This window comes from Rhinolophus sinicus, chromosome 15 (genome assembly GCF_057876585.1).
Source record: "Rhinolophus sinicus isolate RSI-liver-muscle chromosome 15, RSI-T2T, whole genome shotgun sequence".
Lineage (NCBI taxonomy): Eukaryota > Metazoa > Chordata > Mammalia > Chiroptera > Rhinolophidae > Rhinolophus > Rhinolophus sinicus.
The window spans coordinates 78,522,219-78,538,578 of NC_142515.1; the positions used below are offsets into that span (position 1 = coordinate 78,522,219).

General features: G+C 42.5%; 1 protein-coding gene across 1 annotated transcript; it reads left to right on the forward strand.

The window, feature by feature from the left end:
- The first annotated feature begins 14,243 nt into the window (after positions 1 to 14,243).
- ACTL9 (actin like 9) lies at positions 14,244 to 15,494 on the forward strand. Its single transcript, XM_019757610.3, has one exon. It carries the CDS (start codon positions 14,244 to 14,246, stop codon positions 15,492 to 15,494), a length of 1,251 nt encoding a protein of 416 aa, XP_019613169.3.
- The last annotated feature ends 866 nt before the right edge of the window (positions 15,495 to 16,360 follow it).

The window sequence follows — 16,360 nt, forward strand, 5'->3', positions numbered from 1 at the left end:
TTTATGGTTGACACTTGTCATCTCAGCTGGCTCCTCTGGCTGAGAGGGGAGGGGAGGGAGCGTGGAGGGAGGGGTTGGCAGGGCTGCTGGTCTTTGGGTTCAGTTTCAGCCGGGTTTTCTATCACCTGTGTGAGGACCTGTGCCTTTCCAGTATTGTTCCCATCTAGTTGTTTCATTCTGAGTTTTCTTCCCTTTTTGTGTCTGTTTCTATCATTACCCAGATTTGGAATAGTATATGTTTGACAATTGTTTCACGCATTCCTGGCTTGGTGGCAGCTACTGATTCTTTTCACTGTAACAGAGTTAGGGTGGCAGGCCATACATATCAAGGGAGGAAAACTCCTTTGGTCTCAGGCGCTCTGTGGGGAAAGTGACAGCCTGTCTTGTCAGTGAGGCCAGGGTGGGGATGAGGAGTGAATGATTTTAGCCTGTGTCCCAAGTCTAGAGGACACACTTTGCATTCCAACCAGAGACGTTTCTGGCCATCTCCGTTCTGGGCAGAAGAGGTCCAGGCATCATGCAGTTGTCAAACCCTGGAATTATCTATTATCAGACTTGTGTTCGTTACAGCGTGAAGGCAGACTGTCAACTTAATTCTGTAAATGGGCTTCGCATACCTATAGCATGGGCATAGTTTCATGTAACTAAATGAACACTGATGTTATTAGTTCCATGACTACCAAGTGTCACTTCATTTGGATATGCCTAACTGTTGTTTACCCATTATTGGACTTTTGTGATGTTACTAATTGTGTGTGACTATTATGAAAACTGGGGGAGGGGGGCGGTAAATTTGTTGGCTCAAGGCATACACTCATTCATAAAGCTTTTGGCACATGTGATAAAATACTGCTGGGAAACCAGCATGTTTTCATCACCCCCAAAAGAAATCCCATACTCATCCCCTTTCTTCACTCCACCAGCCCCCAGTAACCACTAATCTCTATCTTCGGGGGCTTTCCTATCATTGACATTGCATGTAAATGGGATTATGTCGTTTGTGGTCTTTTGTGATTATTGTATTTCATTGAACATAATGTTACCAAGGTTCATCCATGGGTAACACTTGTCTGTACTTCATTCCTTTTCATTGTCAAATAATAGTCAATGTATAAATATACCACATATTGTTTATTCATTCATCACTTGATGGACTTTTGGGTTATTCCCACTGCTTTTGGAAGCTAATACGAATAATATTGCTATGAACATATATGTGCAAGGTTTTACATGGAGATATGTTCTCCTTTCTCCTGGCTAGCTAACCCAGAGCAGAATTTCTGGGTCATATAGTAACTCTGTATTGAATTTTTTGAAGAACTTCCAAACTAAATTGTTTTGCAAAGTGACTGCACCATTTTAAAACCCCACCCAAAATGTACAAGAGCTCCAAATCACGTACTTTTTAGGACAATAAAATTCGCACCAGACCTTTTAATTTTCTGGTCTATTATTATTATAGCCATCCTGATGGGTCTGAAGTAGACTCGATGTGCAGTTTTTTGATAACTAATAACATAGAGCATCTTTTCATGTGCTGATTGACCACTGTATATCCTTTTTGGAGAAATGTGTATGCACATTTTTGATCCATTTTTCAATTGGGTTTAGAGTTGTAAAATTATTTAAATATTCTGGGTTCAAGGCCCTTATCAGATAAATGACTTGCAAATACTTTATCCCATTATATGGGTTGTTTTTATGCTTTATTGATTGTGTCCTTTGACAGTTTTCCCTTTGTTGTTATCCAATTTACCTATTTTTTTCTTTGTCACTTGTGCATAAACCTGAGTAACAAAGATTTTCTGCTATACTTTTTCTATTTGTTGCATAAGGTTTTATGTTTAAGTCTACAGTCAATTTTGAGTTGATAGTTGTCTATTCAAATGTTTATGGAAAATAACAAAATCAGGCCATTTGTTTAGGCAATAGGAGAACATTTCAAATTCCAAGAGTATAAATAATACAGTCAAAATTATTTAAGTATCACAGTAAATCAGGTCTTAATTTAAAGTAAAACATAAACATTTGGGAACTGTTAAAATAGCTCATAAATATTTAAAGAATTGAAATGAAATACAATTACACATTGTATAGATATTGAAACATAAGAACCAATGGAAACCAACTAAAGCACATATTGGTCTAACATTATCTGTTAACCAGAAAAATATTTTTAAATGTTTAAAATAGGGTTGAAATTTTAGAAGTTAGTACAAGTCCAGATCAATTCCAAAAATCTAAGAAGAAAATAATAAAGAGAAAACAAAACATTAATTTTTAAAGAAACATCAAAATATAAGAACAATTTTAGAAATCCAAGATCTTATATTTTAGCTAATCTAATTAAGAAAAAGACAGAATACTCGAATGTAAAATTAGAAATTATAAAGGAGAATTAGCCACTGAGAAAGAAAATTAAAGAAAACTCCAGGGAATGATTTGCTGAAGTCTATATAAATAAATTAGAAAACCTGAAAAAATTTTGTTTTCAAGTAAAATATAATTTAGTAAAACTGATTTCATGAGTAGATTATTAGCAAAGAAAATAATAGAAAATACCTAGTAAAATGCCTAAGATGAATAGTGTTTCACAGGATTATCCTCCCAAATGTTTGAAAGACTGATATGTCAGAAGCTATTAAATTAAATTGTCCCAAAGTGTAGGGTAAACAAGAAATGCTTACATCTTGGCTTCTGGCTCTAAGTTCAAGCAAGATCACATTTTGGGGTATACCTCTGCCTTTACAAACAGGATTATTAAGATGGGTATATATCACATTGTGTGTTCACCACTCAGAGTCAGTTCTCCTTCCATCACCATATATTTGATCCCCTTTACCCTCATCTACCACCCCCCTCCCCCCTTACCCTCTGGTAACCACTAAACTATTGTCTGTGTCTATAAGTTTTTGTTTCTTCATTTGTTTGTCTTGTTCCTTTGTTGTTTTCAGCTTTATATCCCACATATCAGTGAAATCATATGGTTCTTGACTTTTTCTGTCTGACTTATTTCACTTAACATAATATATAGCTGATGTATTGCAGAATTGTACACCTGAAACCTATGTAACTTTACTAACAATTATCACCCCAATAAACTTTAATTTGAAAAAAAGTTTTAAAAAAAAGATGGGTATTATGCACTCTTTAATCATGTCTCTAGGGAGGAACATCTTGCTGTTTTCCCTACAGATATTTTATTTATAGGACCCGAAAACAGAAATCTGTCATGTTGACAGTCATACCCTCCAGCCAAATGCCTCCCCACCCCATTCACAATGTACTGCAAACCTTTTTTTTTTTTTTTTTTTTGGTGGTTTTGATGCAACTTGCTTCATCAGAGTAAAAGGGGGCCATTCTAAGATCTTCCAGAACCCTGGGAACCTTATTATACCATATCCATATGCCAGGGGAGGCAACTTACTGAATAGAAAGGGGAATCCAAACACTTCTTTTTTTCTTGGCTTGGCTTACCAATTGCCTCTGAGTTGCATGACTAGACTATTTTTCCTTATTCTTTCCCCTCTCTTTAGATAGCTTTGGGAGAACTACTACTATGTATTGGCCTTTCTCTTAGCCATAGAGGAGATCAACAAAGACGCCCACCTGCTCCCCAACCTGTCCTTGGGTATGGATCTCCACAATGCCCTTCCCAGTGACCAAAAGACCATGGAGAGTGTCATGTTTTGGCTCTCTGGAGGAAATCAGATTGTCTCTAACTACAACTGCCAGAGACAAAAGAAATCTGTAGCCATGATTGCAGGCACCACACCAGCCTTTTCAGCTGACATTGGACCACTTCTGGAGCTCTACAAAAGCCCACAGGTAAGTAAGTGGGTTTTGAATTCTAAGGAGAAATGGTTGGGTTTTTGTCAACGCCCTTCTCCCTCATCTTATCAAAAGGAAATGTAGAAGCTGAGCGCACATATCCCCGCAGAGTTTAAATCGCATCCCAGGGAATTCCTTGGATTGTGAGGTTATTGACTGTGACGAGGAGGAAAAATAAAGGGAAGCAGCAGTGTAGTGGATGCTGTGAGACTCAACCCAGATTCCTGTCGAGGGCCAAGGCATCCTTCTCCCAGATGATGGGAATATTGACTGCTGACATCTGACAGGTGGGTGCCTCATAGGAAATGTCCACGCTCTGAAGAACGGCCCCAATCTTAGATATGGCTCTGTCAGGAGAAATCTAGAAACCAACAACTGGCAACTGTAGGGATAGAAAGACCTAGACATTATGTTTCAATTTGGGATAACACTGAAGTGCCATTGCAGTTCCGGAGAGCCCCCAAAACTAACTGAGACTCAGTTATAACTGCATTGTGTCTTATCCTTGCCCTCTGCCCAATCCAGCCCTACTCACATCCACACAGGCGCATTTTTCGAGAGCACTCCCAGAAACTTTCCACATGCCACTTTCCATCTCAGTGATTCCTTCCAGTGACCTGATCTGAGACAAGTAGCACTCAGGAGGGGACCCGACTGCCAAACGAGACAACATTAGCTTAGGAGGATTCTACTCCGAAAGAATCATTTTTTAGAAAATCAGAGTGGGTAGGTGATTGTATTAGTCAAGACAACTTTAGTTCTACTGTCATCATCAAGTGTGTCCAAAGTATCAAGCAATTAATACAGTAAAGATGTATTTCTGTCTCAGGGTTTCAGTCCAGCCTCGGTTGCTTGGGAAGGGAGGGCTCTGCCCCGTGAGTCACATGGGGCAAAGCTGATGGGGACTCCACAATCTTGGTGACGCACCATCTGAAGTTCATGGCTTCTTCAGTTACCACTGCAGGGGATACATAGTGCGTGGAGTCCTTACCCATTTTTGTCATGCTTTAGTCTGGGAGTTATCATTGGTCAGAATTAGTCAGATGACCCTCCCTAAAAGCACTGGTATGGGAAACATGATTTTCTATGGGCCCAGAATTAGAGAACTGGGAAACCTCCACAGTAGTCTCTCTTTCACCCTATGTTTTGGTTGCTTGCTGTCTTGTGTAGAGCATTCCCAACCCCTGTGTGAGACAACGCTATACAACGCAGACTCAGGCTATGTCTTTTCTCATTCAGGTCACATATGGTCCTTTTGATCCTGTCCTAATAAAGTCCAGTTCCCATCACTCTATCTGATGGCCACCAAGGAATGGCCCGTGGAATGATCTGTGTATTGCTGCATTTTCACTGGACCTGGGTGGCACTCTTTGTATCTGATGATTTGAAAGGGGAGCAGCTCCTCTGGGATTTCAAATCAGAGATGGAAAAAAAGACATCTGTGTGGCCTTTACACAGAAGTTCCCCAGAACTAAGAGAATGGGATAAGAAACTTGATTTCCATGAAGAGGATCCGAGTTTCATCTGCAAATGTGCATAGAATGTATGGTGATACAGGCAGCTTCATGATGCTGACCTTTGCAATATTGAACTATTCAACCCCAGAGAAGGTGTGGATCATGGCAGCAAAGTGGGATGTGATTTTGTACAGGGATAATCACCTGCTGCACTTTTTCCACAGAAGCCTCTTATTTTCACATCAGAAGAGGGAAATCCCTGACTTTAAAAACTTTCACAAGATAGTTAGTCCTTCCAAATACCCAGAGACTTTTTCTTCAGTAAATTTTGGCTTCGCACGTTTAACTGCTCCCTTTCTGGGTCACTACGTGGAAAACTTGGAGACTGTCCTCCAAATTCTTCCTTAGAGTCTCTGCCAGGTCATATTGACATGCTGACCATGTCCGACTCCAGCCACTTCATCTATAGTGCTGTGTACGCTGTGGCCCATGCTCTCCATGAGCTGATTTTGGTGAGAACAGAAATGGGCGCTCCAGCACATACAGACGAACGTATGCTTCTTCCCTGGCAGGTAAACGTCCCCCAGAAGCAAGACAGGCATTGACGCCCTCGTGGTATCTGAGGTTTTTATATTGAAATGCAATATCATGCCCGTGTTTTGTTCTCAAGATCTACAAAATTGGGGCAAATGGAAAGAGGGTGATTTCACACTGATTATAGGTATATTTTTAATTATTATGTCTATTTGGAGAATTCTGCCATTGGGTGCTTAAATTCCAAACTATTAAATTAGAAATTATATGTGGAAAAATATTTTCTAATGAAATGCTTTAGATTATCCAAAGACAACTGATGACAAAACAGTGAGATCAAAATTGATCATATATATATACACATATATATACACACATATATGTATACTTTTCCTGAGAATGTATGAAATGCCAGAAAATTGGCATTAAATTGATATAATAACCATATCTGACTCCAGCTATTTCATCTATACTGCTGTATATAATATGCCCAAACCCTCTGTGAAATGTTACATGATATCTTAAAATGACTGGAATACAAATTGTTTTTAGACATAACTGTTCTTACGAAACCTGCAACAGTTATGGGAGCAGGGACTGTGGTCCCATTTTTAAATGTGAGAATAATGACGCATATAAACTCAGGATGTGGCCCCCACCCCAGGTTATAAATGGGTTTGTCTGGATTTTAATCCACATTTATCTAATCCACAGCCCATATATAAAATGTGTTTATGAACACTTGTCTTCAAAAATAAGGGACAAATACATTAATCAAAATTTGTTGATTTAATGAAATAAATGTATCTAATCAACTTTAATATCTAGACAAAGGCAAACATGTACATGTCAGAAAAGTTAATTTACCACCTACTTTCCATTTCTACTAACTATAATAATATTTGATATGCAATTTCAAGCTTTTGTAGAGTTGACTCAGAAAAGCAGGTGACTTTTCCCAAGATGTGATTTTAGATACTTTAGAATGCTTCCACTCACAGTAATTAAAGACTTAAACAATAGGTGCTTGAACAATAAGGGGTTAACTATTCACAGCTGAGTCCCAGAGGTTCAAAAGCTAACAACTGGCTGAATCAAAAATTTTATTAAAATCCAGAAATTCTGAATTTTTACTTTGTCATAGATGGTCTTTGCATTGTCATAAAACTCACCAAAAACACTCCTAAAGGCAAAATGGGAAAAACCCCACATTGTGCCTTTTTTAAAGCATAAGAAATAGCTTCCAAGAAGCCCCACCAGACCCCATACCTAAGCCACCATCTGGGCCACATCCTAGAATTTTTCAGATTGAATTCAATTACGTCCCCATTGTTCTTATTGAGAGAGGCAGAGTTTATGTCACTCGAGCCCCTGAGATGCTGCACACACAAAACTGAGCCTCTACCAAAAACAAACAAACAAACAAACAAACAAACAAAAAACCAAAACATGAGGGTAAGGAGGAAGGATTGCTTGGCACATGCCTATGGGCCTTCCAACTCTAATTTGAATGCACACCTCATTTCCAGCTCACAGCTCTCTTCTAGCTTCACCCATTTCTGAGGATAATGCAATTTACAAACAATGCTAGGGACCACGTATCCTTAGATGAACAAGACCATGTGGCATGGTATGATATCCAGAGCACGGTGAATTTTCGTGCTAGTCTTGTCTGCGGGATAAAGGAGGGGAGTTTGTCTCCAATAGTCCACATGATCAAGGCTTGGTCACCAATGAAGAGATGATAGAATGGCCTGTTGGATTCAAAGAGATATGAAGTCATTTCAATATCGGTGACAGACATTATGGAGGTATCTGAACAGAGTCCTGATATGAGATTGAGTGGGCACTCCTTTAATTCAGCACTGAATTCACATCTTGACTTCATTCTAAAAATCTTACCCACACAAATCCTGAGCTCATGCCTATAGAAATAACAGATTTGTATAAGCTATTGTTTCTAATTTGGGGTATATCTAGTCATACAGCAGTCAAAAAAATAAAGTGGTTGAAGTTATAAAGTTACTGTGCGTGTGTGTACTTGTGTGTATACACCAAATATATCCCTCCATCTATCCTGAAAGCCTTAAGCTTTAATCATATATGGTCATTATTATGTTTAGATGTAAACACAAGTATATTACAGATTTCAACCACTGCTTTGTAGACACCATTTACATTTTCTTTGTCTATTTGCATACTATTTAGTCATCAATCTTCATTCTACCTAGAATATCAAACCATTTGACTGAGATTCCATATATTTCCATAGTTGAACAATCCCAGGCCATTTTGCAGGTGATTTATATACAAATGATGCTTTATGCCCATAATATTTTGTTAACTTTCTGAAAAGTAATCCTATACTTGGACTCAAGTTCCCAGACTTGGACTATACACAATGGGTGGTTCATAAAACATTCTTATGGTTTCTCTGTAGGCTCATTTTTTTTTTTAAGTAGATGCTTTCAGTAGTGTGCTCGATTATCACATCATTAGGTTCCTTTATCTAGAACACAAAACCTTCTACCCAACCAAGTGTTAGGCATGATAAGAATATCCTGGGACATACAAGATCTCAGAATCATTAATACACAGAAACCTGCATTGGAAAGATTTTTGATAAAGTAAGTAATTAAAGGAGAGGGAAAATCCTTTGGGATATTGTCATTGATTTACAAAATAAAGGTGATCAGATACCCTGGTAATATGTGATAAACACTTTAAAATAAGGAAAAATAACCATAGTAACTCATAAGTATATGTCTAGACAATATCAACACAGGGGGCTTGGCAGGGAGACAGTAATGACCGTCTATGAAGATCCAAGTTTTCTCTTAGGAGACGAAAAATACAGACATCTTTTCAAAGCTGCGAATAACGTGTAAAATGATGACCGACAATTCTATTTTCCCCTGCAGACACCTCAGTCTGTGTGTTGCCAGAGCTGTGGTCCAGAACCAGGAAAATTCCAGAGGAAGGAAAGCCCATCTGCTGCTTTACTTGTTTTTTTTTTTGCTCAGAAAGCAAACTTTCCAATCAGACAGGTAGAAAATACATAACTATCTTACGATAACTCTACATCGTAAATATTTCTCAATAAAAAGGAAATCAAGGATATTGGCAATAGTGTCCTCGTGCACCATTTTTCTTGATTCATTCCTTCATGCATTCCTTCAATGTGTCCACCTTTTAATCACGCTTGTTGCCCCATTTTGTGTTAACTCTGGTCTGGCTGTACTCATCCTACTAGGCTCCACTGTGGCACTGATTGCAATGGACACCTGTCTTTACCATCCAGGGCTGAGTGAGAGTCTCATTGTGTGATCTTATATTGGACTGCACTCAAGTCTGCCCTGAAATGTAGCACACGGCATCATCAAGGCAATCTGTGGGGGCCCGGAAAAATTGAGACTTATACTTTTCATATCCAGAAGATAAGCACAGAGGAAATACATGTCAAGTGTTCTAGAAATGTTTTATTACTTTATGTATCAGATCCCAGACACTGTTCAAAGTATGAAGTGCACATAGATAACTAACGCCAGGATGCTGCCCTTTGGAATATTATAATACAGTAGAGGAGAGGAGCATGTAAAAACCAAAAAAGGAAAAAGGAAGACACAACATTCTAATAAAAATGTAGGACCCCTAAAAGTAGCTATTACACCAGATATAAATTCAAGGAGTTATGTATCAAAACAGAACGTGTTATTGTAAAATATGAAATGTAGAAGGATTAATTAAACAATTCTTTTATTTTCTAAAATATAAAAAAATATCATGATGTTTTGAATCCTTCCATAAATACTATGAAATTCCAATCATCTCACCAGTAGGAATCACTGGGATTCAATCACTTGGTGGAGTCAACAGATGTTTTCAGGTGTGAATATGCTAATGAAAAAAGTGACTTCCCTTTCTCATGAACTTATTGGAGGTGGAACACCAAGTAAGTTGTGTAAAACAGAAAAAGACACAGAAGAACACAGGACTAATGACCCACAATAAAATATATACGTCTGTGTGTTATCTAAGGAAGTCAGAAGCTCTTGTTGACTCTATAAAGAGGGAATGGGTATCTGAGGAAAAGAAAGGTAACAGAAGTATTATGATTATTTTAAAGTTTGTACTATTGCATGAGTATTACCTGTGAAAAATAAGACCTTTAAGGGAGTAGGCCAACTACTCCCTTATTTGTGAATGAAATATAATTGAAACACAGCCAGCCATGCCCATTAATTTACATATTGTCTATGACTGCCATTGTGCTTTAACAGCAGAAGTGGATAGGGCAATAGAGACCATGAGGCCTGCAAAGCTGAAGATATTTACTATCTCCATTTTACTAAAAAAGTTAAACCATACTTCAAGGTGTACATGCATGGAAATGAAAAACAATAGCCCTCTGCTTTCACGATTAAAATATCGATTCCTCCAAAAATAAATATGGTGCAACAATACAAATCCATTCAGAATCCAAATTATTTACATTTGATCAAACCATTTCCAACATTTATATGGAAAAAACGGTACAAGAATAGTTACAAAAATGAAGAAGCAGAATGAGAAAAGACTTGTTTTTATCAGATATCAAGTTCTATATAGAAAAGAAACCAATAAATTAGGGAAATGATCAAAAAGGTTGTCCCAGAAATCTCTTCTTCAATATGTGAATAAGGAAATCTTTAACTTTGCCCCAAGGAAATATTAGAAACTATAGAAATACACTACTTAGTATGAAGAGAACACTAGGGACACTAGAGAAAAAAGTTGGGAAGAATCCATGCTCTTGGTGATGTCACTGGACCATGGGATGAACAAAACGAGACCCACCATATTCTGAAGACCCAGTTTGACTGCATTTCGTCTTAACCTGTAGCTGAAAGCCTTCTTCCTGAGATATGAATATAGAAACTTAATTAGGTGTGCCTGAGTATTACATCAGTGACAGTCTGTATGCACAATGACAGCAAAGGTGACCATTTTTTAAAAAGGCCAGAAATGAAGAACTTGTGAAACTAAAACGCTGAGTCGTTGCTCTTTCCCCAGACGCAGAGCAGTGTATCCAGTGCCCAGCTTAAGCATCCAAACAGTGAGAGAAGTTGCTGCCTCCCCAAAGTCATGACCTTCCTGGCCTTTGAGGATTCTTTGGGGAGGGCCCTGACCTGTGTGGCTCTGTACTTATCTGTCGTCACAGCTGTGGTTCTGTGGCTCTTTGTGAAGCACTGAGACACACCCATAGTCAAGGCCAATAACCGGGCTCTCAGGTACGTCCTGCTCATCTCTCTCCTGTGCTTCCTCTGCTCCTTACTCTTCTGGCCGGCCCAACACCACCACCTGCATCCTCTGACAGATCACATTTGGGGCTGTGCTCACTGTGGCTGTTTCCACTGTTCTGGCCAAAACCATGCCCGTGAATCTGGCCTTCAAAGCCCCGGAAGGCCAGGAAGAACAAGGCACCGGCTGCTGTGGGGGCTTCTAACCGTGTCATTCCCATGGGCTCCTTGATCCAAGTGATCATCTGTGGAGTCTGGCTGGGAACCTCTCCCCCTTTCATTGACAGAGACACACATTCCGAGCCCAGAAACCTCATCATCATGAGCAACAAGGGCTCAGTCACTGCCTTCTGCTGTGTCCTGGGATACCTGGGCTCCTTGGGCCTGGGGAGCTTCTCCTGGGCTTTCCTGGCCTGGAACCTGCTGACACCTTCAATGAAGCCAAGTGCCTGACGTCCTGCAGCTGGTGTTCTGCAGTGTCTGGGTCACCTTCCTCCCCGTCCACCACAGCACCAGGGGCTAGGTCATGGTGGCCGTGGAGATCTTCTCCATCTTGGCTTCAAGTGCTGGGTTACTGGGCTGCATCTTTGCCCAAAGTGCTACATTATTCTAATAAGACCCAATAAGAACTCTTTGAAAGGGTTGAGGAACAGGATAGGTTCCAGAAGAAACAGGCATTCAGGTTTCATCTCATAAGTCTATCCTATTTTTAGGCGTTTGAATAAAATGCTCAGATGTTATATATCTCACTTATATGTTACATAACAGTGTTTCTCGGATTTGTCTTTGTTGTTCATTGATGTTTCCATGAACCTCGGTCCATGTGCCCTGCTGCTCATCTAGAAGCACATGGCAGGACTTAATGAGGACAAAAACCCCCACCTCCTCTCTTTCTCCAGAGAGGCTGGTTGACCTCCCAAGTTTGGCCAGAACTGTGGTGCTTTCCTTGGGCGCTGCAGTTTCTGACTGCTCCTTGGAAGTTCTTGGCCTGAACCCACAGGTGTGGATGTAGGTGCCTTGCAAAGGCCAGCGCGTGCCATGTGATGCTGTCGCAATGAAGGCTGCTGGCCTCAGAGGGTAGGAGAGATGTGTCATCAACGTCTCACTCACCCACCTCACCCTGTGTCCATGTCATGATTACACTGTATTCCAGTCATTAAACACACACACACAATTCTGTGTCTCAGATATGAGTGGTGTACTCATTCAAATAGTACAAAACTGAAACTGCTGTACCTCTATCAAGGAATCCTCCCCTCTTTTTAAGAATCCCTGTGACAACCCTCAGTCAGCAAGACTCTCAAACAGGCTTCTAGCTCAGATTGATGGCTATCCTCAAAGCTTCTGCTATTGAATCTGGCCATTTCACCATCATCAAGTATACAGTAGGCATACCCTCTATTGCTTCAGCCTCTCCTCCATCTTGGAAAACTCATTTCATAACTAAGAATGTTTCAGACTACCTTCTCTCTTTTGTTTCATCAATTGACAGCATAAAGATTTACATTTGGGTAAAGTATACATGCTATATATAATGTCTTTTATGTTTTCTTCTGGCACCTTTAGAGTTTTTAAGTTTCAATTTTAGTTTTAAAACATATTTGGAATTTAGTTTTTCTGAATGCAGAAGTTAATTTTTAAAATTCATAGTATACGCTCCTCAAACCATTTATGTATTATTTTTTATTAAATCTATTGGGGTGACCTTGGTTAATAAAATTGTACAGGTTTCAACTGTACAATATGTAGATTGCATTGTGTGTTCACCACCCAGAACCAAATCTCCTTCCATCGCCATATATTTGACCCTCTTTATCCTCTTCTATCTGCCATCGACCCCCTTTATCCTCTGGTAACCACTAAACTGTTGTCTGTGTCTATGAGTTTATGAGTTTTTACTTGTTTTTTTTTTTTTTTTTTTCTTTTTTTTTTTTGGTCTGTCTTCTTTGTGCTTTTGGTTTTATATCCCACATATGAGTGAAATCATATGGCTCTTGACTTTTTCTGTCTGACGTATTTCTCTTAGCATGATAATCTCAGATCCATCCATCTTGTTGCAAATGGCAGTATTTCACCTTTTCTTATGGCTGAGTAATATTCTATTGTACTTGAGGTCTGACAATTAAGGTGGCAACCTTGTTGCAACGATGTTGCTAAACTTTTTTGATATCAGAGGGATTATACATTATGAATTTGTACCAACTGGATAAACAGTTAACCAAGTTTACTATTTGGAAGTGCTGAAAAGGCTGAGTGAAAAAGTTAGACGACCTGAACTTTTCACCAAGAATTCATGGCTCTTGCATCACGACAATGTACCAGCTCACATGGCACTGTCTGTGAGGGAGTTTTTAGCCAGTAAACAAAGAACTGTATTGGAACACCCTCCCTACTCACCTGATCTGGCCCCCAATGACTCTTTCTTTACCCGAAGATAAAGGAAATACTGAAAGGAAGACATTTTGATGACATTCAGGACATCAAGCGTTATATGACAACAGTTCTGATGGCCATTCCAGGAAAACAGTTCCAACATTGCTTTGAAGGGTGGACTAGGTGCTGGTGTCGGTGCATAGCTTTCCAAGGGGAGTACTTCGAAGGTGACCATAGTGATATTCAGCAATGAGGTACGTAGCACTTTTTCTAGGAGTTTGTGAACTAATTATCCAACCTCCTACCCTCTTGGAAACCAGAAAGCCATGCTAGCTGACCACTTTCTGATTAATATTCTAAGAATTAATAATTTAATATTCTAAGGAGGCCTGTGACCAGCTCTCAATACCACACTAGACATAACTTCAAGCCAAGGCAGCAGAAGGACTCCTGGGTCTTCTGGGTTCTGGATCAGGGAACTGCATCAGAGGTCCCATCTGCAGAGCCCTCTATCCTACTTCTCCACATTTGGCCCTTTGTAGGGAATGCAGCATAGACAAGTACCCTGTGAGGCTTCTGGGGCAGGGAGGGCCCCCAATCCCAAATTGTGAAGTCTTCTGAGGGGGCAGCAGGCAAGCTGATGTCATAGATGGTCCCCTAGTCTCTGCCTGTGCCTACATGTGGCCCAGCCTCAAGCTTTCCTCCCCACACTCCACACCCAGAGGAACGGGGTCAGCCTTGCCCAGGAGCCCACCTGCCACCTGAAGCCATGGATGCAAATCACGCCAACTCCTCTGAGCCCCAGAGCTCCCCAGAGGTCCCGGGGCCAGGCCTGACCCCCAGCTCAAATCTGGTGAACAAGACCCTGCAGCAGGACGCACCCAGCATGGTGGGTGACAGGTTGCCGCCAAAGACCAGCGCTGTGGTCATCGACATGGGCACAGGAACTTGTAAGGTGGGCTTCGCGGGGCAGGCCCAGCCCACCTACACCGTGGCCACCGTCGTGGGCTGCCAGTGGAAGAAGTCGGCTACCACGGGGCAGGCGGTGCTGGAGTCGTTCGTCGGTAAGGCGGCCCGCGCGTGCCCAGAGCTGACGTTGGTGCAGCCGGTACGCAATGGTATAGTGGTGGACTGGGATGCAGCCGAGCTCATCTGGCGCCACGTGATGGAGCATGACCTCCGCGTGGCCACCCGGGACCACCCACTGCTGTTCTCTGACCCACCCTTCAGCCCCACCACCAACCGTGAGAAGCTGGTGGAGGTGGCCTTCGAGTCACTGAGCTCCCCTGCCATGTACGTGGCTTCCCAGTCGGTGCTGTCTGTCTATGCGCATGGGCGGGTCAGTGGGCTGGTGGTGGACACAGGTCATGGGGTCACCTCCACGGTGCCCGTCTTCCAGGGCTACCACCTGCCCCATGCCACCGAGCGCCTGGACCTGGCAGGCACTCACCTGACCGCCTTCCTGGCGGAGACGCTGCTAGGCGCCGGCTTGCCGCTGGGGCAGCAGGACCTGGACACCGTGGAGAAAATCAAGCACCAGTATTGCTACGTGGCCTCCGACTTCCAGAAGGAGCAGGCCCGGCCAGAGCACGAGTGCCGGCAGAGCCTAAAGCTGCCGGATGGCCGGGCAGTCACACTGGGCAAGGAGCTGTTCCAGTGCCCAGAACTGCTTTTCAGTCCCCCGGAGATGCCTGGGCTGTCGCCCGTGGGCATCCCCACCATGGTCAAGCAAAGTCTTCACAAGGTGCCCCAGGAGGTGCGGGCGGACGTGGCCCAGAACGTGCTGCTCTGCGGGGGCTCCTCACTCTTCCTGGGGTTCCCCGGCCGCTTCCAGGAGGAGCTGTTGGGCACTCTGGCCCCTGAGGCGCACGCGGTGGTGGTGGCGCGATCCACTCGTAACTTCTCGGTGTGGATTGGAGGGTCCATCCTGGCCTCATTGCGCGCTTTCCAGTCCTGCTGGGTCCTGCGGGAGCAGTACGAGGAGCAGGGGCCATACATCGTGTACCGCAAATGCTACTGATGTGGGCGGGGGCTGGGGGGGCAGTAAAGTCGGTGCTACCCAGCCAACTGTGTCCTGCCTTTCCCCAGGGCCAGTCGGTCCATGCCTGGACCCAACCCAGACACAGACCCCTAACCCTGTCAAACCCATTTCCCACGATCCGTGCCCCCCAAGGCATTCTCAGCTTAGGACTTCACCCAAGTGCACCCCCAAGACATTCCCAGACTTGGACCCCTTAATCTCTCACCCTTATGTTCTGCTGCTTTTGATATAGCCCCTGAGATTCCCCTGCGCTCTAAGCCCCCCAGTTCACTCCCTTGCTATGTCCATCAAGGACCCCAAACCCACACCCATAACCTGTTCCTCTCCAAGGAACTTACTCCACTGATGCTCCAACCCCTCTCCCAGAATCTTTCCACAAGTGTTCCAAGACCTAGGTCCACCCTCGTAATCTGTCCCCTCTTTCTAATGCCCACAAGCATAACCTCAAAATCCACTTGCCAAGACATCCCTGGTTCTGAGCACCCCAAATCCACCTCCTCGTTGGTCTCCCCTGTCTGATTATCCAAAGTTCTCTGACACCCTGATGTTCTGAGCACCCCTAGGATCCCCCTTACAAGTGCTGAAACCCCACATCCACCATAAAGATCTGTGTTCTGCTTCTCAAGGGTTCTCTTCCTACAATGACCCACTGAAGGATACCCCAGTATCCACAGACCCCTAATTCCATCCTCCCCCAAAACTCTGCACTCCTGGCATAATTTGCTTCCCCAGACTTCTCCTTCCCATCCAGGTCTCCCAGGATCCATTCCCTATCTGTACCCCCAAAGAGCACCCCGTTCTGAGACTCCCAAACCCACAGATGGCCCCCACTGCTCTCAGCCTAC